Source organism: Mustela nivalis (genome assembly GCF_964662115.1).
Source record: "Mustela nivalis genome assembly, chromosome: 10".
NCBI lineage: Eukaryota > Metazoa > Chordata > Mammalia > Carnivora > Mustelidae > Mustela > Mustela nivalis.
In genome coordinates this window covers 27,732,671-27,757,261 of record NC_139029.1, presented here as the reverse complement: position 1 = coordinate 27,757,261, position 24,591 = coordinate 27,732,671, and the positions used below count along the sequence as shown (strand labels likewise).

At 48.8% G+C, this 24,591-nt stretch overlaps 1 protein-coding gene across 3 annotated transcripts in view; it reads left to right on the top strand.

Moving 5' to 3' along the window:
* Positions 1 to 248: 248 nt before the first annotated feature.
* The window catches only part of EPHA10 (EPH receptor A10), a 40,068-nt gene continuing 15,725 nt past the window's right edge, over positions 249 to 24,591 (top strand). For 2 of the 3 annotated variants that reach the window (XM_082688804.1, XM_082688803.1), the window contains exons 1-5: positions 249 to 436; positions 2,363 to 2,427; positions 3,156 to 3,834; positions 10,060 to 10,215; positions 23,963 to 24,096. In XM_082688804.1, coding sequence (XP_082544930.1) covers positions 331 to 436; positions 2,363 to 2,427; positions 3,156 to 3,834; positions 10,060 to 10,215; positions 23,963 to 24,096 — 1,140 coding nt within the window. In that variant the 5' untranslated portion in view covers positions 249 to 330. Of the gene's footprint in view, positions 437 to 2,362; positions 2,428 to 3,155; positions 3,835 to 10,059; positions 10,216 to 10,777; positions 11,129 to 23,962; positions 24,097 to 24,591 lie in introns of all 3 variants that reach the window. The other variant, XM_082688805.1, reaches the window with a different exon arrangement.

The window sequence follows — 24,591 nt, the reverse complement described above, 5'->3', positions numbered from 1 at the left end:
GGGCCATCGCCGCGGGCTCATCTTCCTCCCCAGGAGCCAGGCTAGCGCTCAGCGCTGCCCCACCCCCACGTTTGGAGACTGGCGGGACCCCTTCCTTCCCCCTTCCATTTAGCTGTTCCGCCCCTGGCCTATGAAACTCCACCCCTCTACCTTCTGCTGGGGAGGATTGGTGGACCTCCCGCGGCGGTGCCTGGTGATTGGTCCCCGTGGATGATGGTAACCAGCGAGATCCCGCCCCCAGAAGGCGCTAGGGTCTGGGGGCACTGCTCAGCGGTGCTGGGGCTGGCGCGGCTTGAGCCGCCGCCGCACTGACAGCTCGGTCTGCGGACCATGGAGACCGGCGCCGGCCCATATCCGCTGCGCCTGTTCGTTTGTCTGATGCCGCTCTGTCTGGCGTTGCTTTTGGGACCAGGGAGGCCCGGGACCGCTGAGGAAGGTGAGGAGAGTGGTGGCTGTTCTTGGAGCTTGGGATGCCAGAAGATAAGGGGCTGGAGAACCGGGGTTCTGAGGAAAGGAGTCGTATAGAGAGACTGGAGTCAGTATTGGGATTTGAAGCAAGCGGGCAGCAGGAAGCAAAGAACTAAAGAGACAGAGAAAACGGTAGCTAAGCAATGGGAAAGAGAGGGGTATTGAGGAGATCGGGCTAGAGACCTGCGAGGCCAGGGAAGAAAGAACCCAGGAACCCTGGGAGCCAGAAGCGGCGTTTCAGGGGCCGGTGAGACGGACAGGCTGAGCGATTGGAGGTGGGAGGTGTGGGGGCGGGGAGATGAAGAGAGCAGAGGAGACAGGGAGATGTGGAGGTGAGATCGAAGTACGGGACGACGGTATGGAGCCCGAATAGCGAGGCAGGAGGTGGGGCGCTCTGATCGGGAAGGGGTGGCTGGGGTCGAGAGCAACCCGACTTGCTGGCGGGGGAACTGTCCGCAGTGCTGAATTTGGAGCGTTGACTACCTGACGCGGTCCGCGTTGCTGGGCTTGGGATTGCCTGCGGTACCAGAGCCCGCGTCTTGCCTCGGATTCTGGATTTGGGGGAGCTGCACACGGAACTGAATCCAGAGGCGTCATATCCAGGTGCAGAATCCCGAGGAGCTGGAATTTGAAGCGCTGATCAGGGGGTCGGGGACCCGGATCTCTGAGGCTTTCCACTATGCAATTCCGATATGCTGTCAGTTATACCCAAATCGGGAGAGCTGTCGGCGGTCCTGCTTACAGTCTCCGATGCCTCTGAAGCCAACCCTCTTAGAGACCCTCTCCTTGGAGCCCCGCCCCCTTGTTTAAGCTCCAGCTTTGTAATCTTCCAAGACTTCAGGATAGCCTGGGTTCCTGCCTCTGAGCTGTTGTTGTGCCGTCCAGACCAATGCTTCTTTGGGACTGACACTGATAGCAGAGGAGAGAAGAGAATTTTATTTCTCCTGCTACTGGCAGAGTCTCTCCACTCATTTCCCCCAGAGGCTCTGGGAGTCAAACTAAGAAGGTTCAAGCCTCTCCCATCTTTGGTGACTTCAGATCTCAGAAGAGCCCCTGAATATGAAGAATTCAGGATGTATGCAGAAATCCTTTAATATATTCACCTTCTCCTTCTTGGCACTCTAGTTGTAATTTAGGGAGCCTAGGAAGGCAGGAAGAGGGCTCACTGACACCACCACCTCCATCTTAGAGACAATCTTAGAGTACTTCCATGAACTTTGTGGCAGGCTGAATAATGACTCTCCAAATATGTCCACACCCTAATCCCCAGAACCTGTGAATGTTATTCCAAAAGGCAAAAGACTTGCAGATATGGGTAGGGATCCTGAGATGAAGAGGTTATCCTGGATTATTTGGATAGCCCCGAGGTAATCACAATGGTCCTTAGAAGAGGATGCAGGAGGAGTCAGAGCCAAAGGAGAAGGCAATTTGATCACTAAAGGAGATTAGAGAGATGCAGTTTGAAGATGGAGGAAGGGACCACAAGCCAAAGAATCTAGGGGGCTGAAAAATTTTTGTGGAAATGGATTTTCCCCTCTGAACCTACAGAGGGAGCCAGTCCTGCTGACACCCCGACTTTAAACCAGTGAAACTGATTTCCAACCTCCGACCTCCAGAACCGTACAAGAATAAGTTACTGTTATTTGAAGCCACTGAGTCTGTGACAATTTGTTTCAGCAGCTACAGGAAACTAATACAGGTTCCTTCCCCAATAGTCATGGCTACATCTTTCTGGATTTGAGCTAACTCACATCCCACCCCTTTATGGGAAGATAAGGAATAGGAAAAATTTGTCTCTGTCCCCTCAGCAAATTTACAGTGAACTCACAAAAGGGTTCCTCCCACCTTCCTGACCTTCTGGTTTTCTGACCTCTCTGTTCTTCCTTCTCCATAGTTATCCTCCTGGATTCCAAAGCCTCCCAGGCTGAGCTGGGCTGGACTGCACTGCCAAGTAATGGGGTAAGTGTAACCTTTCTCTCCCTGTGCCAGGAATCTTCTGGTTGTCTGGGACTCAAATCCTTTGGTTCCTTGTGGTTACAGCAGCACAAAATGCTCCTCAGAGCATGTGGTCTTCAGCAGCACTGGCTTCATGCCAGAGTGGCCTATTAGGAAAGGTTGTTTTTAGTCAGTCCAAGAAGAAAAGAAAAGGAAAAAATATATAGCAAGGGTTAAACTACCTGTGTGTAGCAACATAAATGTGTCATCTATATGATCCAATGCTGGACAATACCTTGCATGTAGTAGACCCCTCTAAGCAGTGTTGATTGATGGATTGACAGAACAAGCAAGACTTAATATCCTAAAAAGAGGCTTAGAAACTAGGCGTGGGGGTTGGGAGATATGGCTCTGTGACTGAAGCCTGGTCACTGAATGGGCACCTGGTGGAGAGCCAGGAGACTTCAGGCACCATTCCCCAACTTTGGGGTTAACTCACGTTCATATCCAGTCAAATCACTCTCTCTCACTCTCTGGAGCCTCAGTTTCCCCACATATAAAATTATAGATTGTGCTTCTTGTCTCCAACGTCTCTCCCAGCTCTGCATCTTACAATTTCAGGGCTCGGAGGTGGAGGGAGGGAGAATGAGGGATGATGGGGAAGGGGGTTTTCAGCTTTCGTCACCGCCAGGACTCGACCTCCTGGGGGCGCCTTGGCTCTGAGCTTCCCGCATCTTTGTTCTCCTCCCCAGTGGGAGGAGATCAGCGGCGTGGACGAGCATGACCGTCCCATCCGCACATATCAGGTGTGCAACGTGCTGGAGCCCAACCAGGACAACTGGTTGCAAACTGGCTGGATCAGTCGTGGCCGCGGGCAGCGCATCTTCGTGGAGCTGCAGTTCACGCTGCGCGACTGCAGCAGCATCCCGGGCGCCGCTGGCACCTGCAAGGAGACTTTCAACGTCTACTACCTGGAAACAGAGGCTGACCTGGGTCGCGGGCGTCTCCGAGCAGGTGGCAGCCGGCCCCGCAAGATCGATACAATCGCGGCAGATGAGAGCTTCACGCAGGGCGACCTGGGAGAGCGCAAGATGAAGCTGAACACAGAGGTGCGAGAGATCGGTCCGCTCAGCCGGCGGGGTTTCCACCTGGCCTTTCAGGACGTGGGCGCATGCGTGGCGCTGGTCTCTGTGCGCGTCTACTACAAGCAGTGCCGCGCCACCGTGCGGGGCCTGGCAGCGTTCCCGGCCACCGCGGCCGAGAGCGCCTTCTCCACGCTGGTGGAGGTGACGGGAACGTGCGTGGCGCACTCAGAAGGGGAGCCCGGCAGCCCCCCGCGCATGCACTGTGGCGCTGATGGTGAGTGGCTGGTGCCCGTGGGCCGCTGCAGCTGCAGTGCGGGATTCCAGGAACGTGGTGACATCTGTGAAGGTATTCATCGGACGAGGGGGGTGTGACGTGGGAATGTAGCGCGCAGGTGGCGACAGGGAGAGAGTGTGCGCTGGCTGAAAGAGGCAGGAGGGGGAGTGGAGAAGCTGTGGGCTGTGAAGCCCAGAGTCCTGGTCTTCTGTGGAGCTTTCCAGTGAGTCCAGCCAGGACCATTGAATGAAATTACTAGGAAGTAAATTTGACTCTATATAGGGGGGCATTAGGGGCGTGCGTTTCAGGCACTATGATCAGCACCTCACAAAGAACGTCTCATTTATTCCCGACAATAAAGTAAGTCGCTAGTATCCCTGTTTTGTAGATGGGGAAACGGAGGCTCAGAGAATTATTAACACCTCATTTGCGAAGTTAGTAAATGGGGAATCAGGATTTGAATCCAGATTTGCCCAACTGTCAAGTTCCTTCTATTACACCATACTGCCTCCCTTAGGCATAGGGAAGAAGGATACAGCAACCCACGTCTACTGGATGATGCATTGGTTTCTTTATAGAGTGACCTCCCATTCCCTGACCATACACAAATTGGAGGCTGGCTGTGGGATTCTTGAGCTGGAGAGAGAGAAAGAGGTCAGGAGTTTGCACTAGATGACCCAACTCTCTGAACTATGAGTCACTGTGCCCCCAAGGGAGACCCTGGTCATGTGCAGGTTTGGTTGGGTTCTCAGGTTTGTAGGGCACCAGGACCAGACCTCTCCTTTTCTTGCTGATCTCTGGCTCTGAGGACTAAGGGTAAGGATGGAGTATGGATGCTTGCCCTTAATGTAAAAAGAGCAAGGGATGATTCTTCTAAGCCACATCCTTTTGTGGATGGCAGGACAACAGAAATGAGTCAGGTATAGTTTCAACTCTTCAGCAGCTCTACAGATGAAAATGTAAAAATTGAAAAACCACGACAAGGTATTACGTGATCTAACAGAGGGATTAATACAGTGGTGGGAAGACAGAGGAAGAAATGACTAAAGGTATTCTGTCTTTTTTTCAATCGTCCATTTGTTTTGACCTGAGAACTTACCAAATGCATTTAAGAGGGCTTATTTTATTTAGATGTTGTCACCATCTCTTTCCTCAGGGAGAACTTTTGGATTAGTAAGGGACTTGGAGGCATGAACCTTCCCAAGCTCTCTAATTAGGGTTAGGATCCACTTCTGCTCTCCAGCACCCATTGCAACCTCTATTTCTTGCCTTTTTTTTTTTTTTTAATTGAAGTGTAGTTGATGGCAACCTCTTTTTCTGCACTCACTCCATGGTACACAGTGATCTACTTATGTGTGTTTCCACCACTGGACTAGAAAATGACCTCAGGCAATGACTGAATCAGTCTTGCCAGCCTCAGGGTCCATAACAGGATATGGCAGGTGCCCAGTAAAGGAGTCTTGGGTGAAGGAGTGGTTACCATAGAGTGTGACACATATGAACAGAGTTGAGGAAGCCTAGAGAAGGGAGAGGCCAATTCTAAGTGTGGAAAAGGCCTTTTTTCCAGGCAGCTAAAAGCATTCTCAGTTAAGAGATTGTCTGCAGAAGCATGGAGGCAGGAAAGAATGTAGCATGACTGGGGCTCGGAGCAAAGGGCCTTTGGGGGTATAAGGGGTGTTGGGGCTGGAGGGGGGCAGGAATAGATCATGAAGGGCCTTGAACGTTAGAATAAAGAACTTAGATTTTATGCTGTAGACTGATGCGGAGGATATAATGCAGGAATCTGACATGTTCAGATTTATATTTTCAAAAGATCACTTGAGTTGCAATTACAAAGAAATGATTGGGGGAAGGAAGGATGAAAGACTAGAAAAAGATGGCACAGTAGTCCAGGAGAAAGAGCACAAGGTCTGAACTGAGGCAGAGATCACTGAGACATGAGGATGGGTGGGAAAATGAGCCGCATCCACAACCCCTGGTGACCACGTCATGAGGGAGGACTGAGTGGACAGAGGATCATTCACTGGGGTAGAGAACACGGGACACTGACGGACCCTGAATTTATGATGTCTGTGGTGCGTTCAAGGGGAGGTAGCTAGAAAGTGAGTCTGGACCTCAGCAACAGAAATATAGGTACCACTAGAAGCCGTGGGTGTGGCTGGGACTGACCAAGGTGAGGTAGGAAGCAGGAGGGTCCAGTGATGGAGTCTCACACAACAGCAGTACGTAGGGGGCGTAGAAGAATTGAAACCCATAAAAAAGGACGTTGAGGGAGAATCAGACATTGGAGGAGATCCAGGAAAGTGTGATCTCATGGCAGCCCCGGGCACGTGGAGGGGTCCAGGAAGGAACAGCTTATAGTGTGGGTGAGCACTCAGGTAAGGCGAGCTTTGGACAGTGTCTGCTTGGTGGCCCAGGCAAGAGCAATGGAGAGAGAGAGAGAGAGAGAGAGTAATGGAGAGACAGATAGACAGACAGACAGACCGGGCTCAGTAGGTTGGGGGATGGAGGAAGATGTGGAGTGAGAGTCAGGGAATGTGCAAAACTCCTGGAAGGCTGGATTTGAAAGGCGAGGAGAGGGGGTGGTATCTTAAAGAGGAAACCGGATTGAGAGAAGATTTTGGCTGTAGATAGGAGCCTTGTTTATCTGCTAAGGAAGGAGCGGGTGGGGGGGGGGTACCAAGTGGGGTGTGGTGGGAGCAGCCTGTCCCAGGGGGATGTATTTTATTACTGACATGGTTTAGAATTGCTGATGCTAGCTGCTAATGAAGATCAGGCCATGTTTTAGTCAGCTTTATTGTTTTTAAAAAATATATATTTCTATTTATTTATTTGAGAGAGAGAATGTACTCACGGGGAAGGGGGGGACGGGGAAGAGGGAAAAGCAGACTCCCGCTGAGCAGGGAGCCCAATGCAGGGCTTGATCCCAGGACCCTGGAATCATGACCTGAGCTGCGGGCAGACGCTTAACCGGCTGAGCCACGCAGGCACCCCAGATTTATTGTTTTTTAATACCCTAGAAATAATACCCTCACTGTCTGCACCCGAAATGGACCACTCTTACTGCAGCACTCCCTTGTTCTGTCCGTGGGAAGAATAGGTAGAGAAGGAGTGATGTAAGAATTAGGAGCCATAAGACTGATGGGATATAGTCTGGGAGGCAGAGAAGGGGCAGGACCCAGAGTGGAGGAGGAGGCTGGAGGCCTTCAAAGGGAGGTGGCCCATCCCTTCATGTAGGCCTGGAAGGAAGGGGGAGAAGGAAGGTGGGTGAAGATGGAAGTTTGTGAGTTGGATGGCCAGACCTTGAGGGAATTACCAGCTGACAGTCTCTCTTCTCCCTGTGAGGTGGGAGCAGGGCATCTGGGCCAGTGGGCAGTAGGATCCTGGTCTGTTTTATGCAGTCTATCTCCAGGGCCTCTCTCCAGAGCACCTGGCTCATAGTAGGTGCTTAAAAAAAAAAAATCATCCGATGAATAGATCAGGGTCTGGAGGAGAGGGTTTGGATACACATTGAGGGCAATTGTGCAATCATACACACAAACACACACACACTCAGAAACCCAGTCCCACTTCTGACTTAAGCTGAGACTAGACAAAAGTCACTTAAAATGGCATCGGCTCTGCCTTGAGGAACAGGCAACTGCGGAGAATGCTGGGGAGTGCTTCACAAGGGAGGTATTATTATTTTGAGCTGGGGTCTGGAGAAACATGAGTTTACCAGGAGAGAAGGGGTTGGGGCACCTGGGTGGCTCAGTCGTTAAGCGTCTGCCTTTGGCTCAGGTCCTGATCCCAGGGTCTTGGGATGGAGGCCATGTTGGGCTCCCTGCTCAGCAGGAAGCCTGTTTCTCCCTCTCCCACTTCCCCCTGCTTGTGTTCCCTCTCTTGCTGTGTCTCTCTCTGTCAACTAAATAAATAAAATCTTTAAAAAAAGGATAAAAATAATGTAAAAATTTGTAAAAAGAAAAAAGAAAGAAAGGAGAGAAGGAGTATAAAACCTTATAGGACAAGAGTCAGAAGTGTGAAAAGAAGAGTTGAGTGTGGCATGGGTGGGGTGGTTGGCACCGGGGAGTTGACCCAAGCAGACAGGCTCTCTAAGTCTCCACAGGGCACATGGCTGCCCTTTGATGGGGTGGCATGAGGGGTATTCCAGACAGAGGAGCCAATTTGGACTCAACATAAGGAAGCCCTTTCTTACTGCCAGTACCATTCAGCAGGGGTACAGAAGGAGGTGGGCTCTCCATTTCTAATCAAAGATTGTGGCTCCTGCTAAGAAAGCTGCTGGAGGACCTGGTCAGGGGAGTGGAGCTAGGTGATCTCTGACACTTGATTCTGACCTTGAGGAACAGAGGGAGGGGCCAGCAGTCTGGAGGCTTTGTGAGCTTGCCCCTCAAAGCGAACCTCCTCTATGCAGAGCCTGTCAAAGTAGAGATAACCACTGCTGTCTCTGCTGTGATACACATCTCCGGGACCCCAAGTGTCCACCAACACACAGAGAAAAGGAGCCTCTGGTCCTTTTTTCCGACCGCTGTGAGACCCTGCAAACAGATCCCCGCTCTGACTTCACAGCGGAGGCTGGCAGGCTGTGGTTATTACCCCCACCTGGCTGATGGTTTCTTAAGGCCAGAGAGGCATAGGGAGTGGCAGAGCCAGCACGGGAACCCAGGCCACCTGAGTCCCAGCGGGGGCTGCTACCACCCGCCAGACCAAGATGTTAGTGAGTCCATGCTCTGTTCTGAAGGCAGATAGTTCCAAAGCCCCTGGGGCTTCAGAGATCCTGCCCAAAGCTCTGATGCCCAAGCAAGACTGAGCCTCCAAGCCTAAAGGCTTCCAGATCATGGAGACCCTCAGCCCACTCCCCTCTTCCTCACACAGCCCGAACATTCTTCCTGAGGGCTCCTGTGCATCCCTTCTACTGTACCATGTCTTCTGGGGGCTTCTTGGGGCCAGCCTTCCAGAACCAGCTGGTGGGTGGCCAGAGTGGGTGGAGGCAGAGATCAAGGTGAGAACCACTGGGACTCCCAGAGGAGGGCCCCGGAGCCACTGCCTCCCTCCCGCCTGGCCCAGCTGGTGAGCAAAGTTTTCAAGTGGGCGTTAAGCAATTTCCACTTCAGGCCTGTGATAGAGGAACAGTAATTACTACCACGGTTGTGAGCGTGTTGTCTTTGCTGGGCTAAGCGGCTTACACTTCATCTCAGCTAATCCCCCACCAACCTTTTTGAGGTGGGTCGTCTACACAAGGCTCAGAGAGGTCAAGAGATCTGCCTGAGGCCACCAGCAACTAAGGGGTAAAAGCCCAGCTGCAAACCCAGGTTGTCCAGATACAAAAAAGCCTGTGCTCTCAACAGCCTGTGTCCTGGATGAGGCCAGAGAAGCAGAGAAGTGAGAGAAGCAAAGTCACTGAGGAGGGTGTCAAGACTAGAACCGGGGAAACTTCACCCTCCTCCCTCTACTCCCCTCCATCTGTCTGGCTCCATTTCTAAACTGCAACCAAGGGTGTCAGTTGAGGATCTGTGATGATGAACCCAAATGGTAGTGGTGGGATGTTGGGCTCCGACAACAGTGTGAGTGCGGCTGCGCGCACATAACGAGAAGCCTGTGGGTGTCTGTCCCTGGGGAGCTGTGACACACCCCTCGGAGGCACCTGTCTTCTGGCCTCACATCAAGACTGGAAGAGTCTGGCTTATTTTCTTTCCCCAGTGGGCATTAGGGTAGGATGGTGTCTGCTTGGGTTGGAATCCCACCATTCACCAGCCATGGGACATTGGCCAAGCTACTGAACCTCTTTGAGCCTTAATTTCCTCATTTTTAAAAAAAATTTTTTTAAAAGATTTTATTTATTTATTTAACAGACAGAGATCACAGGTAGGCAGAGAGAGAGACAGGAGGAAGCAGGCTCCCCAAGGAGCAGAGAGCCCGATGCGGGGCTCAATCCCAGGACTCTGGGATCATGACCTGAGCCGAAGGCAGAGGCTTTAACCCACTGAGCCACCCAGGCGCCCCTTAATTTCCTCATTTTAAAAATGAGGATAAAATACATGCCTCACAGGCTATTGTGAGGGTTCGGTGAACTACTAAAAGTAAAATAGTGTTGAGCACACAGTAAGCACTTCTTAAGGGTCAGGTAGTACTGGGCGGTTGGGTCCAGAGCTGCTACCGCTTGGGGCAGTGCTGGAAGAGCGGAGACCTCCTTTCACTGCACAGTTCCAGGACCTAAACTCACCCTAATGGGGCAGGCAGGACAGTGGGGGAGGGAGGAGCTGTGGAGGAGATCCCTCCTCACGTGGCTTTGCCCCGCAGCCTGTCCCCCAGGGTTTTACAAGTTGTCCTCGCGCCGGCTGCTCTGCTCCCCGTGCCCAGAGCACAGCCGGGCCCTGGAAAACGCCTCCACCTTCTGCGTGTGCCAGGACAGCTACGCGCGCTCGCCCACCGACCCGCCCTCGGCCTCCTGCACCCGTGAGTGCCCCCCTCCAAAGCCTTCGGGGGGTGGGGGGCGGATCAGGAAAGGCCTGGTGGAGCGGATGCCGAGGGCAAGGGGCTGGCACTGGACAGCGTGGGGAGCCTGGGGACCAGCGACCCAGACGGCGGGGTGGCGGGAGGGGACCCTAGGATGGGGATGGGGCCGGGGCCTGGGATTGGAAGAACCAGGACGAGGGTCCCGGAGACGGAGGTCAGGCTTCTTGGCTGGTCCTGGAGTGGACTGCCCCTCGTGCCCGCCCCCCACCCCGCCCCCGCCGTCACCTCACCGTGCGCCCCAGCCAGGAGGGGACCTCCCGCCCCGCACACTCTGTTCCGTCGTGCATCCTCATCCCCTTCCCCTCACTACCCTCCGCGCGCTGGCCCCCACGCGCCCCTTCCCTGTCCCTCCCGCCTCACTGGCCCCACACCACCCCGTCCCTCCTCCTCACTCCCCCCAACCTGCGTCTCCTCCTGCCCTTCCTCCTTCACAACCCCCCGCCCCGCCTCCCCCCGCTCGCCTCGCTGACTGCTCCCCCTGCCCCCCCTCCCGTCCCCTCAGGGCCGCCGTCGGCGCCGCGGGACCTGCAGTACAGCCTGAGCCGCTCGCCGCTGGCGCTGAGGCTGCGCTGGCTGCCGCCGGCCGACTCAGGCGGCCGCTCGGACGTCACGTACTCGCTGCTGTGCCTGCGCTGCGGCCGCGAGGGCCCGGGGGGCGCGTGCGAGCCGTGCGGGCCGCGGGTGGCCTTCGTGCCGCGCCAGGCCGGGCTGCGGGAGCGCGCCGCCACGCTGCTCCACCTGCGGCCCGGGGCGCGCTACACCGTGCGCGTGGCGGCGCTCAACGGCGTGTCGGGCCCGGCTGCCGCCGCGGGAGCCACCTACGCGCAGGTCACCGTGTCCACGGGGCCCGGGGGTAAGGCCGCCCGCCCCGCAGGCTCCCCGCACCGGCCGCCCTCGCCCTCCGGGCTTAGAACGCGCGCCCCGCGTCTGTCCAGGAGGCGAGGCCCACGGCCAACCTCCCGGACCGCGGGGACCCCCGCTGACTGCCGGCCCTTCCCGGAGACCCCGGCGGGGGTGGGGAAGGGAAGGGACTGAGAACGCGGTAACGCGAGCGGTGGCGGGCGCCTCGGGGGAGGGTGTGAGAGAACCCGCGGGCGCCCCGGCTCCCGACCCGGCAGAGAGCCCGGCACCACGCCCCCCTCGCAGCCGCCCTGCCTCTCCTCTCCCAGGGCAAGCAGGCGGACAGCCCGGCAATCTTTTGCCCGCCCTTTTCAAACATTTCAGCGGGAAAAGCAGAATCGTCCCTCCTCTTGTTCTGCCTCAGCAAAAGGGGTTCTGTCGTGTGTCCCCCAGCCTCCTTCCCTGCCGCATCGGTCACCCTCTTCCCTGGTCTTGGCAGAGAGCAAGGAGGCACAGCAGGGTCAGACTCTAGGGACGCCAGAAGTCACTGGCCAACCCGTAGCAGTCACGTTTCTGAGTCTGGGATAGAGATGAGGAAAGAAAGACCTACACTCCTTTCGTGCTACACCTTCCCCTTTACTGAAACTGACTTTTCATTTGTCTTTAATCCCAGCTGGGCTACAACACCTTCAAATAATCCTTCAAGTATCCTTTGCAAGAAAGATAAGTGAGTGGTAGGGTTTGGGGGTCTTTTCCTGTCTGGGACCCGACTGGTTTGTACTTCCCTGTCTTCTCTGGTAGCTGTGTTGCAGAAAGGTCTGAGGCCAGGATAACTTTTATCCTTGTGTAAGTAGCTTGGGTGTGTGCATTTGCAGAATTCTGTCACCTACTAGTGAAAATAAACTTTAATCACTATTGATCTCTTTTCATTGAGTTTGGCTGGTACCTAGCAAAACTTTTGATCTGCACACAGTTTTTTATTCCTAGAAAAGAACTTTTTTCCCCCGGTTATTGCTTTGACTAGAATTTCTGATAGCTCCAGTATCTCTCTAAGAATCTCTCTAAGCCTTAGGTTGTACATCTATTTTCTGATTCTTAAATCTTGTCACACCCTTTATCATTTTTAGCTCTTAATCCATTTTCTCTGCCTTTTGGGAGAGATTTCCAATGTGTCTGGTTTTCTGGAGTAACAGTTTTGTTCTTTTTTTTTTTTTTTAACTATCTCTACTGTGACTTAACATTTGCTATTGCATTTACATTAAAAAACATTCAATATAGGAAAAGAAAAAAGCACCCATAATCCTGTTACCGAGAGCTATACAACTATTAATATCTTGGAGTATATCCTTCCACATTTTTTCCCTATCTCTATATCCATATCTAGAACCGTCTACTATAAAATCCCTTTCGTATAATATATGTGATATGAGATTTTTATCTGGTGTTTCATATTAGCAATCCTGTTTTTGATATAGATGGATTTAAAAATTCTGTTGAGGAGATGCTGTTTCCATTTTACTAATAAAAATACTAAGCTTCCACTGATTGAGTGCTGCTCTGTGTTTGGCATTGACCCTGTGCAGTATGATTTTCTACATTCATTCATTTAAATGGAATGATAATCATCTTTCAAACAATTCACTGAGGCCTGAGAGCCTCAGTGAATTGTCCAAGTGAATTGTCCAAAGTCACCCAGCTAGGAAGTGGAAATCCTGTGCTTTAGCTCCTTGGCCATATAATGCTTTCACTTTTTACTGAACTTAAAAAAAAAAAAATCAGGAATGGATGCTAATTTTATAAAATGCTTCTTAAGCATCTTTCAAGATGACCTCATGTTTTTTCTCCTTTGACCTATTGGCATGATGAATTCTATTCATGGATTTTTCAATGTGAGCTCTTTTTGCATTCCCTGATTATACCCTACTGGATATGAGTGTATTATTCTTTTAATATTTTGCTGAATTAATTTGCTTATATTTTACTATTTTTTTTCACATACATTTACAAGAGAGATTAGTGCTTTTTAAAAAAATCGTATTCTTTGTCAAGTCTTGCTGGCTTTGGAAAAGGCATCAGGAAAAATTTCTTCTTTTTGTCTGTTCTGCAACAGTTTAAATAGCACAATTATCATTTTTTGAAGGTGTGCAAAACCACTTTCAGGGCCCTGCACCTTCTCTGGGGAAAGCTGGATGATATTCTCAACCCTTTCCATACTTTCTGAATTAGTTTTGTTAATTTGCATTTGTGTAGCAAATATTTTGATGACCTTTTTCTTATTCAGTAACTTAGAAATGTACATTTTAAAACTTTCCTCAGGGGCACCTGGTTGGCTCAGTCGTTAAGTGTCTGCCTTCAGCTAGGTCATGGTCCCAGGGTCTTGGAATCAAACCCCACACCAGGCTCCCTGCTCTGGCGGTAAACCTGCTTCTCCCTCTCCCACTCCCTCTGCTTGTGTTCCCTCTCTCGTGTGTCTCTCTGTCAAATAAATAAAATCTTTTTAAAAAAAGAAGAAAAAAAGAACTTTCCTCAGTATCTGTAGCTAACTTTTCTTCTTTCTTTATGTTATATGTTTGCTATTTCCTTTTCATTAATTATCCTTGCTAGAAGTTTATTTTACAGGTTATGATAAAGAATCAGGTCTTGAATTTATCAATTTCAGTGTTCTATATTTTTGTCACTTATTTTTTGGTTTTACCTTTATTGATACCGTCTTCTTATTTCCCTGAAGTCTTTTTCTAGGTGAGTTTAGTGCTTAGTTTTGTTTTCATATTTTAAGCCTATGAATTTTCCTCTGAGTATAACTTTGGTCGCATCCATATGTTTTTATACCTAATATAACACATCCTTAGTATGATCATTTTGGGGGGTATATATTCACATACCTTTAAATTTCACCTACATTTTAAAATGTACAATTCAAAAAATTAAAAAAAATAAAGTGTACAATTCAGTGCCTTTTCATATATTCACATAGTTATGCAACCCACACTATTTAATTCCAGCACATTCTCATCACCCCCAAGAGAAATCTAATAATTGTTACTCCCCATTCCTCCCACCCCCTCTAGCACCTAGTAACCGTTAATCTACTTTCTGTCTCTATAGAATTGTCTGGTCTGGGCATCTCATATACACAGACTTATACACTATGTGGACTTTCGTGTCTGCCTTTTCTTGTTCTTCAGCATAATGTTTTCAAGGTTTGTCCATGTTGTAATGTGTATCACCACCTCATTCCCTTATGTGGGTGAGTAATATTCCATTGCATCCCACAATTTTGTTTATCTATTTATCAGTTTATGGGCAGTTTTTCTACTTTTTGGCTATTTTGACTAATGCTGCTATGAATAGTCATGTACACGGTTTTGCAAAAACATGTTTTCAGTTTTCTTGAGTGTAAACGTAGGAGTGGAATTGCTAGGTCCTATGAAGTTATAGACTGAATTATATCTCCCCTAAATTTGTAGGCTGAAGCCGTAACCCCAGTGTGATTGTCTTTGGAGACAGGGCCTTTAAGGAAGTAAGGTTAATGAGAGCATAAGGCTGGGGCCCTAAGCGCAGAGGACTGGCGTCCTTCCAGAAAGGGAAGAGAAACCAGAACTCCCATGCTCTCCCTGTGCCTACGCAAAAGGAAGGCCAAGACAGGACACAGCCAGAAACGGCTGTCTGTAAGTCAGGAAGAGAATCCTTAACTGAATACTAAGGGTACAAATCTGTAAACCTCTCTAGCTGGGAGTTCTAGCCTCTAGAACTGTGAAAAAAATCCATTTTTGTTGTTTGTGCCATGGAGTCTGTTGTGTCTGGTCATGGCAGCCTTAACCGACTAAAACATACAGTGGCTTTTCATCTTTCGAGGAACCGATGGACTTTCTGTGGAAGGGGCGCAGTCTTCCAAAGCGGCAGCTCTACCCCACGTTCCTGCAGGGGAGGGGCACAAGGGTTCCAGTCTCTCCACCTGGCCCTTGAGACGGGTTTCTGTCTTTGTTGGTTGCAGCCATCCTCGTGGGTGTGAAGTGGTATCTCCTTGTGGTTTGCGTTTGCATCTCCTGACTAGCGACCTTGAAAGTCTTTTCATGTGCTGGGTTTTCTTTTTGTCCTTGAGTTATGAGCTCTCTCTCTTTTTAAAAAAATCTATGTATTCTGGTTATTAGGTCTTTGCATTTTTCTAAGTTTTCTAAGGCCTTTCTAGTTTTCTAAGACTGCTGTAACCAAGTACCAAACATTAGATGGCTTAAAACCAAAGCAATGTGCTGTCTCGCTCTCAGAAGCGGGAAGTCTGCAGTCAAGGCGGCTGCGGAGCCTTGAGTGCTCTGGCTGCTCTGGGGGAGGATCCTTACTTGCTTCCAGGCTCCTGGGTTTGCTGCCAGTCCCTGTTCCTCATTGGCACATAGATGCACGTTCCAGTCACGTGACCTCTTCTCCCTGAGTGTCTTCGTCTTGTCTCCCCTCTGTGAGGGTCTTCCTCTGTGTCCAAATTTCCCTTTTCCCAAAGGACATCATTCATAGTGGATGAGGGCCCACTTGAGTGACCTCATAGGAACTTGATTACCATTGGGAAGACCCTAGTTCCAGAGGAAGTCACATTCTAGAGGGGCTGGGACTTCAACATTCTTTTTGGGAGACACAATTCAACACATAATAACCCTGACCAGATATAGGACTTAACAAAATTTTTCTCCTACTCTGTGGATTACCAGTCACTTTCTTAATGAATTGAGATATAATTGACAAATAATATTCATTTGGGGTGCAACATCATGATTTTTTATTTGTATATGTTGTGCAATGATCACTGTAGGAAGTCTAGGAATGTCCATCACCGCACATAGTTAGACATTTTTTTTTTCTTGTGATGAGAACTTTTAGGGTCTACTCTCTTAGCAACTTCCAAAGATGCAACATGCCTGGGTGGCTCAGTCTGTGAAGTGTCTTCCTTCGGTTCAGGTCATGACCCCAGGGTCCTGGGACTGAGTCCTGCTCAGCAGGGAGCCTCCTTCTCCCTCTCCTCCCAGCTGTGCTCTCTCTCCCTATGTCAGTCTCTCTCAAATAAATAAATAAAATCTTTTTTTTTTAAATATTATTTATTTATTTATTTGAGAGAGAGAGTGAGAGAGAGAGAGAACATGAGAGGGGAGAAGGTCAGAGGGACAAGCAGACTCCCCATGGAGCTGGGAGCCCAATGTGGGACTCGATCCCAGGACTCCGGGATCATGACCTGAGCCAAAGGCAGTTGCTTAACCAACTGAGCCACCCAGGCGCCCCCAATAAATAAAATCTTTTAAAAAGATTGCTGCTAAGCTGGGAGCCCAATGCGGGATTCTATCCCGGGACCCTGGGTTCATGACCTGACCTGGGTCTCTCACCGTGAGTCACGTCTTTTGAAGCTCCGAATTTTACGTTTTGGTGAAATCTGGGGTTATCTTTGCCTTTGGTTTCCTATCTAAGAAACCATTACCTGGTTCACGGTCATGAAAATTTAGACCCATGGTTTTGTTCTCGTAGTGCTGTTTTGCCTGAATTTATTTTAGAGAATGTGTTTCAATTTCTGGATGATTTGCTTTTTGTTTTTGTTACTGATTTTACTGCTTAGAGAAAGAGGTTTGTACATGTTTTCCTTTTTAAAGTCACCACTGAGGTTTTCTTGTTTGTGAAAGGTAGAGTCAACATCTTAATTGCCTCCTGGCTCCTTGAAGGCGCTATCATTTCCATGCTGCACGCTTGCTCTCAGGGTTTCCATGAACCGAGTAAACTTACTCTTCATTTCTGCTGCCTTCATCTTGTCTACCTGATGTTCCCATCCTGCATGTGATTCGGTCGAAATTCCTTATGTTCGCAGCACCTTTTCTTTTAAATATTTCGGTTTTGCTAACGCACCTGTGGTTTCCCCACAGGCCTTGCTCACCCTCTCTGCTTGTACCCACGCCCCATCTATTTTTCTTCTCTGCCTGTTGTCCCTTGGTGGCCTTCTGCTCCCATTTTCAGGAGGCTGTGTTTTCTCTCCTCTCCTTGCAGACGCCAGACAATCCCTCACTTGTTTCTCTGTCACACTAAATCCCTTGGAAGAAGCTGCTCCTCCTGGAGCTTCAGAATAATTTTACTGTTCATTTATTCTGAAAGGTTTTCTTCACAAGCCCGATTTCTTGGTGTTTTCTGTTTTCTTGTTCTTGAACAAGGCGATAACTAACGTCTGCCAAAAAAGCCCAATGTGCGACTTGTCCCCTGGGTTGGTTTGTAAGGCTTTCAGGTGCAAGTAATGATAAATCTCAATCCAGCTAGTGTTCACCTAAAAATTATTTCTTAAAAATAATTTTATTTTTAAGATTTTATTTATTTATTTATTGAGAGAGAGAGAGAGAGAACAGGAGGAGGGGCAGAGGGAGAGAGAGAGAATCCCAGGCAGATTCTGTGCTAAGCACAGGGCCCCACACGGGGCTTGAGCTCATGACCCTGAGCCAAAATCAAGAGTTATAGACACTTAAATGACTGAGCCACCCGGGTGCCCCCTAAAAATGCTTTCTCAGCTTACCTGCGGGTGGAGGTAGAGCATGGTTACTTCAGCAGTTCTCCAGGGTCCTCAAGAAAGTACCCAGGTACTTTCTGTCTTTCTATACGCCTTCCTTATCACATTGGGCTGACTCCCTCATGGTGGCAAGTTGGATGCAGCAGCTCCAGACATCACATCCTTACCATCCAGAGCAGAAGAAGAACTGTTTCTTCCTTGTAGGTGTCATTTAAGAGCAAGAAACCTTTCCCCAAATCCATCCTCCCCTTAGCTGATTTCTCTCGTGTTGGCCAGAACTGGATTACAAGCCTGACCCAGTCACTGGCCTAGAAAATGAGTGTACGCAGATATCTTAGAACAATCAGAACTCACCTGAGTCCCATGGCGGGGAGACAGTATACCCTGAATCAAAGGTTGGGCTCCACCGGCAAGGAAGGGGGACATGGCTGTTGCATGGTTTTCCGGCAGCATCTGCCGTGCTCTTGGTCCTGCTGGGACACTGGCCGAATTTCCTCACTGATCTGCAGCGGGAGAGCAGGTGCCTGGGCTCGGTTTTCAGCTCCATTCTCAGGATTTATCAGGCTTTCATCTAACATATCTCGTGGGGTTGAAATGGAACCTTCTCCTACCTCTGTATCCTGGCCCTCTGATGCTTTCAACAAACGTAGTTCCCAAAACGGACATTCCTAGCCTCTTCCTATCTGTGCTGTCTGTCTGTATCTGCAGGGGGATGTGTCTCCTCCTCAGATGCTTCCTCACTCCTCCCCTCTTGAACCCATGTCTTCTCTGCGAGCTACCATCTCCAAGTAGATTTAGGCTGAGAGGCACTCCTGGGGATAGGGACGAACACTTCTCCTCTGGAGCAACCATGCGGGAGAGTGATGGCTGTGCATTGTCCGGTTGACAAAGACCTTGCCTTTTTTGAAGGGTCAGACAGTGGGAGGAGGGATAAAAGATCTTTCAAGTTATTTTTAGGTTGGGAGGCAGGGTCACTCTGTGGGCAGCATAACCTGGGGGTCCACTACAATTGCACTTTCAATCTAGTTCCACTGGTTTTTCTCCCAGGTGGAGCTGTGCCTCTCCACCCGCCTCCCCCATTCTGGCAATCAGCTGTCAAGAGTAGGTTATGGCGACGTTCTGGGTTTTCGACTCTTTCTGTACCTTTATGTTTGAGTTAGAATTTGGGAGAGATGGGAGGTGGGGACTGCTAGATGGTTGCCATTTAGAACTAGAAGCCATGTTCATGCACTTTTTAAAGAGTGAGTTACATACATCCTGTCTCTCCTTCCTTGGCCCCTTCCCCCCAGTATCTGCTTCCCTCAGTCCCCTGCAGTCACCAAGACCCTCCACATCATTAAAGCCAGAGGGCACTTTGAATGGTGGTCTTACCCTGTCTCTTCTCAGCATACGACACTGCCGCCCGCCACCCACAGGTTCCTCTTGTCGGTTAGCTTGCACGGCATGCATGCTCTGTGTCGGGTATTGTTGTTCTTGGTGGTTTTTTTTTTTTTTTTGAAGATTTTATTTCTTTATTTGAAAGAGAGAGTGAGAGGATGAGAGGTGAGAGGGGAGGAGGAGGTCAGAGGGAGAAGCAGACTCCTTGTGGAGCTGGGAGCCAACCCCACGCGGGACTCGATCCCGGGATTCCAGGTTCATGATCTGAGCCGAACACAGTTGCCTAGCCAACTGAACCACCCAGGCGGCCTCTGTGCCAGGTATTGTGCTAACGTCTTCATGGCTTCATAAAATTCTCACAGCCAGCCTACTGAGGTCCTCATTCTTCCCATTCTGCATGTGAGGAAACGGAGGCTCTTGTTCATGGACCAATAGCTCATGACCAGAAGAGTCAGCAGGGAACCTTCTTAAATGCTCTTTTCCCTGGGCTTCTGGGATCTTATTTGCTCCTGATTTTCCTGCTACCTTTCTGGATCCTCATTTTTGAGCTCCTTCCTCTTCCTTTATGTGCCTCTTGAATTACATGCTTGTTTCCTAAATGCTTTTCTTTCTCTTTCTCTGATGGCTCTTGGGTCTCCGTCTCACTCCCAGATGACTTCTGTGAGCCCTGAAACCACCTATCCAGCTGCCTGTCTGGTATCTTCTCTTGGAAACCCCTCTGCTCAACACACCTAAAGTGAGGCCGTGATCTTGCCTCCCAGTAACTTGGTGGTCCCTGCCTCAGATCAGGCATTATTACAACTTTTTTCTTTAAATTCAGTACCGTCTATTCAACATATCTAGACATGGTTCTCAAAATTGTCTGCACATTGGAATCACCGAGAAGATTAAAAAAAGAAAAAGATACCAATGCCTGAGTCCCTCTCTACAAAGATGATTTCATTATTTTGGGTTGTGTGACCCGGGCATCAATACTTTTTTATTGTAGGGGGAAAAAGCATATAAAATTTACTACCTTAACCATTTTAAAGTGCATAGTATGCAGTAGTGTTAACTATAGGCACATCCTTGTGCAACAGATCTCTGAACGCTTTCATCTTGCAAAACTCATACCCTGTACCCACTGAACCAAAACTGCTCCTTGCCCTCTTCCCCTCCATTCTACTTTCTGTTTCTAAGCTTGAAGACTTTAGATGCCTCATATAACTGGAATCATGTAGTATTTGTCTTTTTGTGACTGACTTATTTCACTTGGCGTCAAGTTCATTCATGTCATAGCCTGTGATAGGATTTCCTTTTTTTTTTTTTTAACTGAATGATATTCCATTGTATGACTATATCACATTTTCTTTTCTTCCCCCTCCAGCTTTATTGAGAGATAATTGACATGCAACTTGTGTAAGTTTAAGGTTCCAGTGTGATAGTTTGGTGTATGTCTATATTGTAGAATGATTACCATGATACATCTGTCACCCCACAGAGTTACCTTGTGTGTGTGTGATGAGATCACTTTAGATCTCTCTTACCAATTCTGAAGGATATAAAACAGTATTGTTGGCTAGACTCGCCCTGCTGGATATTAGATCCCTAGAACTTTTTCAGCTTCTAACTAGAAGTTTGTATCCTTTGACCAACTTCTCCCATTTCCCCCAACCCCTAGCCTTTGGCAACCACCAGTCTACTCTCTGTTTCTATGAGTTTGGCTTTTTCAGATTCCACATATAAGTGAAAATGTACAACATTTGTCTTTGTCTTTCTTATTTCCCTTAATGTAATGCCTTCAAGGTTCATCCATGTTCTCGATGATGACAGGATTTCTTTCTTTTTTATGGCTGAATAGCATTCCTTTATATAATCATTTTCTTTTCTTTATTCATTCATCCATCAACAGATACTGAAGTAATTTGCATATTCCAGCTATTGTGAATGATACTGCAGTGGACACGAGTGTGCAGATATCTCTTCAAGATAGTGATTTCATTGTCTTGGGATACATACTAGCAGTGGGGCAGAGGGAGAGGGAGAAGCAGACTCCCCACTGATCAGGGAGACAGATATAGGGCTCTATCCCAGGACCCTGTGATCACGACGTAAGCCGAACGCGGACACTTAACCAACTGAGCCACCCCAGGTGCCCATGTCTTTCTACCTATTTTTAAATTGGGTTATTTGTGGGGGCTTTTGTTGAGTTGTAGGAGTTCTTTATATATTTTAGATATTAACCCCATATCAGATATGTGGTTAGCAAATATTTTCTCCCATTTCATAGGTTGCCTTTCATTTCGTTGATGGTTTCCTTTACTGTGGAGATGTTTTTAAGTTTGATGTGGTCCCATTTGTCTATTTTTGCCTTCGTTTCTTGTGCTTTTGGTGTCATAGCCAAGAAATCATTTCCAAGTCCAACGCCAGGAAGTTTTTCTATGTATTTTCTTTCTTTTCTAAAATATATTTTTAGGGGTGCCCAAGTGGCTCAGTGGGCTAGAGCCTCTGCCTCTGGCTCAGGTTATGATCCCAAGGTCCTGGGATCAAGACCTGTGTCAGGCTCTCTGCTCATCGGGAGCCCTCTCCCCCCCCCCTCTCTGCCTGCCTCTCTGCAATCTTGTGATCTCTGTCAAATGAATAAATAAAATCTTAAAAAATAAAATAAAAAATATTTTTAAAATTTATTACTTGAGAGGGGAGAGGGAAAGGGTGAGGAAGGGAGAGAGAGAATCCAAGCAGACTCCTGGCTGAGTGCAGAGCCTGTTGTGGGGCTCCATCTCATGACCCTGAGATCTTGACCTGAGCTTAAATCAAGGGTCAAATGCTTAACCAACTGAGCCACCCAAGTGTCCCTTAAATATATTTTTATTATTTCAAGTAGGCTCCATGCTAGACATGGATGCGGGCCTCAAACTCACAAACTCAAACTCACAACCCTGAGATCAAGACCTGAGCTGAAATCAAAGAGCTGGACACAAGGGCACCTGGACACAGTTGACTTCACCTCAGGTCATGATCTCAGGGTTGTGACGCAGAACCTTTCATCGGCCTCTATGCTCAGCAGGGAGTCTGCTTAGGAGTCTCTCCTCTCTCCCTCCCTCATCCTCTGCCCTTCCCCCTGTGCCCCCCCACTAAAATAAATAAATAAATCTTAAAAAACAAGTAAGAGTCAGACTGAGCCACCTAAGCACCCCTCCTGTATGTTTTCTTCCAGGAGTTTTATAGTTTCAGGTCTTACATTTAGGTCTATAATTTATTTCATGTTAGATTTTGTATGTGGTATAAGGTAAGGGCTCAACTTCATTATTTTGCATGTGGATAATCAGTTTTCCCAGCACTGTTTGTTGAAAAGACTGTCCTTTCCCCATTGTGTCGGCTTGGCACTCTTGTCCAAAATCATTTGGCATATGAGAGGGTTTATTTCTGGGCTCTCCATTCTGTTCAGTTGGTCTGTATTTCTGTTTTCATACCAGTATCAAACTGTTTTGATTATGGTAGCTTTGTAATGTTTTTGAAGTCAAAAAGTGTGAGGATACTGACCTTGTTTTTCTTTTTCTTTTTCAAGATTATCTTGCTATTCCTGGTTCTTTGATTTTCCATACGAATTTTAAGATTTCTTTTTCTATTTCTGCTAAGAACATCTTTGGGACTTTGGTGGGAATTGAGTTGAACTTGTAGGTCACTTTGGGTAGCACGGACATTGTAACCATATTAAGTGTTCCACTCTATAAACACAATGTCTTTCCATTTATTCGTGTCTTCTCTAATTTCTTTCAGCAATGTTTTCTCATTTTTCTTTAATTCTAAGTATTGTATTCTTTTTGCTACAATTGTAAATGGGATTGTTTTCTTCATTTCCTGTTCTGATTGTCCATTGTTAGCGTGTGGAAACACGGCTGATTTCTGCGTGTTGACTTTCTTTCTTTCTTTTTTTTAATTAACATGTGATGTATTATTAGCCCCAGGGTTACAGGTCTGTGAATCGCCAGGTTTACACACTTGACTTTATTTATTGCATTTTTGCTGTCTTTGTTTAACAGTTCTAACGGTGTTTTTGTGAAATTTTTTAGGATTTTCTATGTATATGTCACCTGTGGAGTGAAATAATTTTACTTCTTTCCGGGGTGCCTGGGTGGCTCAGTGGTTTGGGCTGCTGCCTTCGGCTCGGGTCATGATCTCAGGGTCCTGGGATCGAGCCCCGCATCGGGCTCCCTGCTCCGCAGGAAGCCTGCTTCCCTCTCTCTCTCTCTCTCTCTCTGCCTGCCTCTCTGCCTACTTGTGATCTCTGTCAAATAAATAAATAAAATCTTAAAAAAATAATAATTTTACTTCTTTCCTTCCAGTCTCAGTGCCTTTTATTTCTTTCTCTTGCCTAAGCTCTCTGGCTAGGACTTGGGTACTGTGTTAAACAGAAGTGGCAAGCGTGGACATCCTTGCCTTCTTGGTCTTGTTCTTCAAGGGAATGCTATCAGTTTTCCACCTTTGAGCATGCCCGCTGTGGCTTTTCATACATGGTCTTTATTAGGATAAGGTAGTTTCCTGCGGTGCGTCCAGTGTGTCCTAGTGCGTCCAGTGTATTACCTCTTAACCAGACCGTTAGAATAGCAAAGTAGGTTGTTTTTCTGCCTCCTATGCTCTTCAACGTCTCCAAACCACAGAAAGTGTAGAAAGAACCTAGGGGATTAGAACCAGCCACCACTAGGGCAGCTGGAGGTCAGGGGGTGGGCAAGAAGCAGGTGGCTTGGCCTTTCCCCGCTGCAGAGACAGGAGAAGCTGACAGCTGCGGGGTGAGAGTGGTCTCTCTCGCCTCCGGTCTCAGGACACCCCAGCTCAGGCCTCGCCCCGCCCCTGGCCCCGCCCCACTCCCTGCATGCCCCGCCCCGCCCCTCTCCCTGAATGCCCCGCCCTTCCAGCCGGCCCTGTCCCACTGTGGGATCCCGTGGAGAGCCCCGCCTTACTTACTTTCAGCGCCTTGGGAGGAGGATGAGATCCGCAGGGACCGAGTGGAGCCCCAGAGTGTGTCTCTGTCGTGGCGGGAGCCCATCCCCGTCGGAGCTCCGGGGGCCAATGGCACGGAGTACGAGATCCGATACTACGAGAAGGTGAGACGCGGTATGGGCGGCACCTGGGGCTGGGTTCTGGGGCTGTGGTCTGTCTCCTTGCAGCTGCTTCCTTACCTACCATCTCGCCGCAGAAGTCTTCCTTACTTTCTTCGTGAACATATCCACGACCTTCTAAGGCCCGAGTTCCTTCCTGTCCCCTCCACTCCGTGCCTGGACCCCAGGGCTCCTCCGCAGTCCCCGCTCTCTGCTTCCTCACCAGTCATCAGCTCCATTGTCGCCGCTTTTGCCTGGTGTTTGCAATTGACCTGGAGCGTTCCCTGGGGGCTGATCCAGATCTTGCTGTGGCCAGACCGAAGACTTAGAATTTGCAGCCCCTTTTAAGAAAAAGAATGCAGAAATACCATACTGTTTCAAAATTTACAAATTTTGAAACAAATTACAAAATGTCTGACCTAGGTCAAGTAGTCCACTGGAACTTAGGTGCTCCTAATATTTAACTGCCTGCTCTCCCGAGCAATGCCTGGATGGATGAAT